This window comes from Ciona intestinalis, unplaced genomic scaffold (genome assembly GCF_000224145.3).
Source record: "Ciona intestinalis unplaced genomic scaffold, KH HT000337.1, whole genome shotgun sequence".
NCBI lineage: Eukaryota > Metazoa > Chordata > Ascidiacea > Phlebobranchia > Cionidae > Ciona > Ciona intestinalis.
This window is the reverse complement of record NW_004190658.1, coordinates 7,395-9,948: the sequence shown is the minus strand read 5'-3', so window position 1 is coordinate 9,948 and position 2,554 is coordinate 7,395. Positions and strand designations below refer to the sequence as shown.

The following is a 2,554-nucleotide window of genomic DNA, read 5'->3' as shown; positions in this document are numbered from 1 at the left end:
CTTGTTGATTACGTTGAAAACACTTTAAGAACAAGTTTTAACATCACTGCTGATGCTGCTAAATATTGTAACAAGGTGAGTATGTTCCAATATTTTCATAACCATCACTTGACAATATTATTCTTTCATTTTCATCTGATGTTCCGTTTTCCGCTTTTACACATGTCTAACCATGATTATATTTTTTGCAGATTATAAGCAAATCCTATGACCTTCCTATATTACCCCCACCTTCCCAACCATCAACTACAGGTAGTACCATTGAACTGATGGAAGCTATTTCAGAATCCAACTCAACAGACCTCCTTAATGCTATGGAGGTTTTGAGCCATGAAGTTCCACATTCTGATGAAGATTCCTTTGAATTTGTCCCTGATTTTAAAATCAGCCATCAGCTGTTAAACGAACCATTGCCACATCACAGCAAAGTGGAAGCGAAAGAGCAAGATGTTAGGTCTGTGCTTGGGCGAATCTTACAAGCATTTCTTCCAAGTATGTTTAAGATGTCTGAAGACAGTAGTTTAGATGAGAACTTAGAAAGAATGTCAACTGTCAGTGGAAGCTTACCCAGTTTTAATGCAGATTATTATTATAAAGAGATAGCTGAATCGAGAAGCAGACAGAAAGCGATAGAAGCTTTAGCTTGTTTAGATTTTTATAATGGTCTAGAATTCGAGGGTAGTAAGAGAGAAATTAAACAAAAGGAATCTGAAAGCACCGTCATATCTTACCCTTTACACCTTGCATCAAAATCTGTTCAAGCAGATATTAATAATACCCCGCGCTCATCAACTTCCACACTCAAAGAGGTAAATGTAACATCCAGACTCAGCAATACAAAAGAACATGTACAAGTAGGTAGAAATCAACACTATCAAGCTCCTTCAGCGGCTGGTTCAAACATACAAAGAAATCTCAACAAACAGTCAGGGTCAAGAAGTCAATCTTCATCTCGTCCTGGAGTCTTTACCATCAAAGCAAACTATCTTCCTACACCCTCAGCTCACGGTTTGTTGAAACATAGTAGTAAAAATGGTGAAAATCCACATTTCAGTCGTTTTTCAAACTCCAATGTTAACTTGGGCAGTTCAAGTTCGCATCAATATTCTTACAATAGACCAGGAACTAGTTTATCTTTGCAGTTTCCTATTGGTTCTTCACTTGTGCTGGAAAATGAAAAGAGAGTGACAACTCAAAATGCTTCAGTCCAAGACAACAGTCAATACTGCGTACAAAGCAATACTCCAACAGATCCCAGCAATTCAAGGTCATCTGAATCAAGCAAAGATAATCTTGACCAACTGTTCGACGATATACCGGAACAGCATTGTCTCAGTAACAGATCATCTTTTTATCTCAGACCAAGATCTATACGAAGTCGTTTAAGCAACTTATCCAAACGAAAGCGTCCACACGTTCTTACACATCGAGTCTATCCACCGAAGAAACCATGGAAAGCAGAAGACGACGATTCGTTGTCAGATATGCTGTCTTTTGCTTCCCAGCAATCCAAAGTACAAGAACCGACCACGGAATCCCATGTAAACATTGGTATCCTGATACGATCGTTCCTCTGTATATTCTGTGCTGTATATTCGATGGCAATTGTTATTTACCTGTGCATGCAAGGTGCCAATTGTCTAGATGGAAATGGACTTGATCTGGTTGAAAAATTCTGTATAGACTTGTGTCTTTTATTGGTAGTAGTTATGCCAATCGTTGGTTGGTTGTCATTTATTATCTCCTTCATATGCCTTAAGGGGAAAGAGATCTTTTCAACTTCAAAACGAAATAGACTTTAAGACCATGTTAAAGCCGTAGTCCAATGTTTTATGCCAAGTTTATTTAATTGTTTGAAATAAATAAATTTAGGCTTATCGTGTTGTGACTGCCAGATGTAGCCTATTTGCGTCGGTGCGGTTCTGCTTATTTTAAACAGCCATGGAATGATTAGCTCGCAACTTAACGACAAGTTAAATCGTTTAAACTATCCGACGGTAAAATATGTTACAAATCTAATCTCACTACAATAAGAAACGAAACATTAGTTTAACAAGAAATCAAAGATCGAATGAGTGAGTACGTATTAAACTAATTGGCATAATATCAATTTACTCTTTTACTACAAAGATCGACCAAGTTCGATCAAAAACAAACCAGAAGTAACCAACAAAGCGGGAAATTGTGTAGGTAAGCTTTGGACAAGTCATTAACCCATGCGTTGACTTGTAAACCTACACTAACCTTGTCGTTGCTTGTGCAGTTCAACGATGATAAAGTGTTTTGTAAATATGGAACGCTTCACGATTTTGCGTGTCCGGGAAAACAAGATGGCGGCCTTGTTCTTACTTACTAATATCTATGAGTATAACCGCAGTCTCGACAAATCGGATCAATGATAAGGCGCACGCTATTTAAGCCTAATGTCCCGGGTTCGATCCTCGCCTGCCGTAGCATTTATTTTTCTTTGATAAAAGAAAAAAGAGACTTATACCATCTACACTTTTTATTAATATTTGCACACTATCGTATAGTACAATGGGGAAGATGGGAC

At 37.8% G+C, this 2,554-nt stretch overlaps 1 protein-coding gene across 1 annotated transcript; it reads left to right on the top strand.

The window, feature by feature from the left end:
* The first annotated feature begins 19 nt into the window (after positions 1–19).
* On the top strand, positions 20–2,317 carry LOC113475395. The gene is made up of 2 exons (XM_026839499.1): positions 20–75; positions 192–2,317. Exon 2 carries the CDS (start codon positions 270–272, stop codon positions 1,800–1,802), a length of 1,533 nt encoding a protein of 510 aa, XP_026695300.1. The 5' UTR covers positions 20–75; positions 192–269; the 3' UTR covers positions 1,803–2,317.
* Positions 2,318–2,554: the final 237 nt, after the last annotated feature.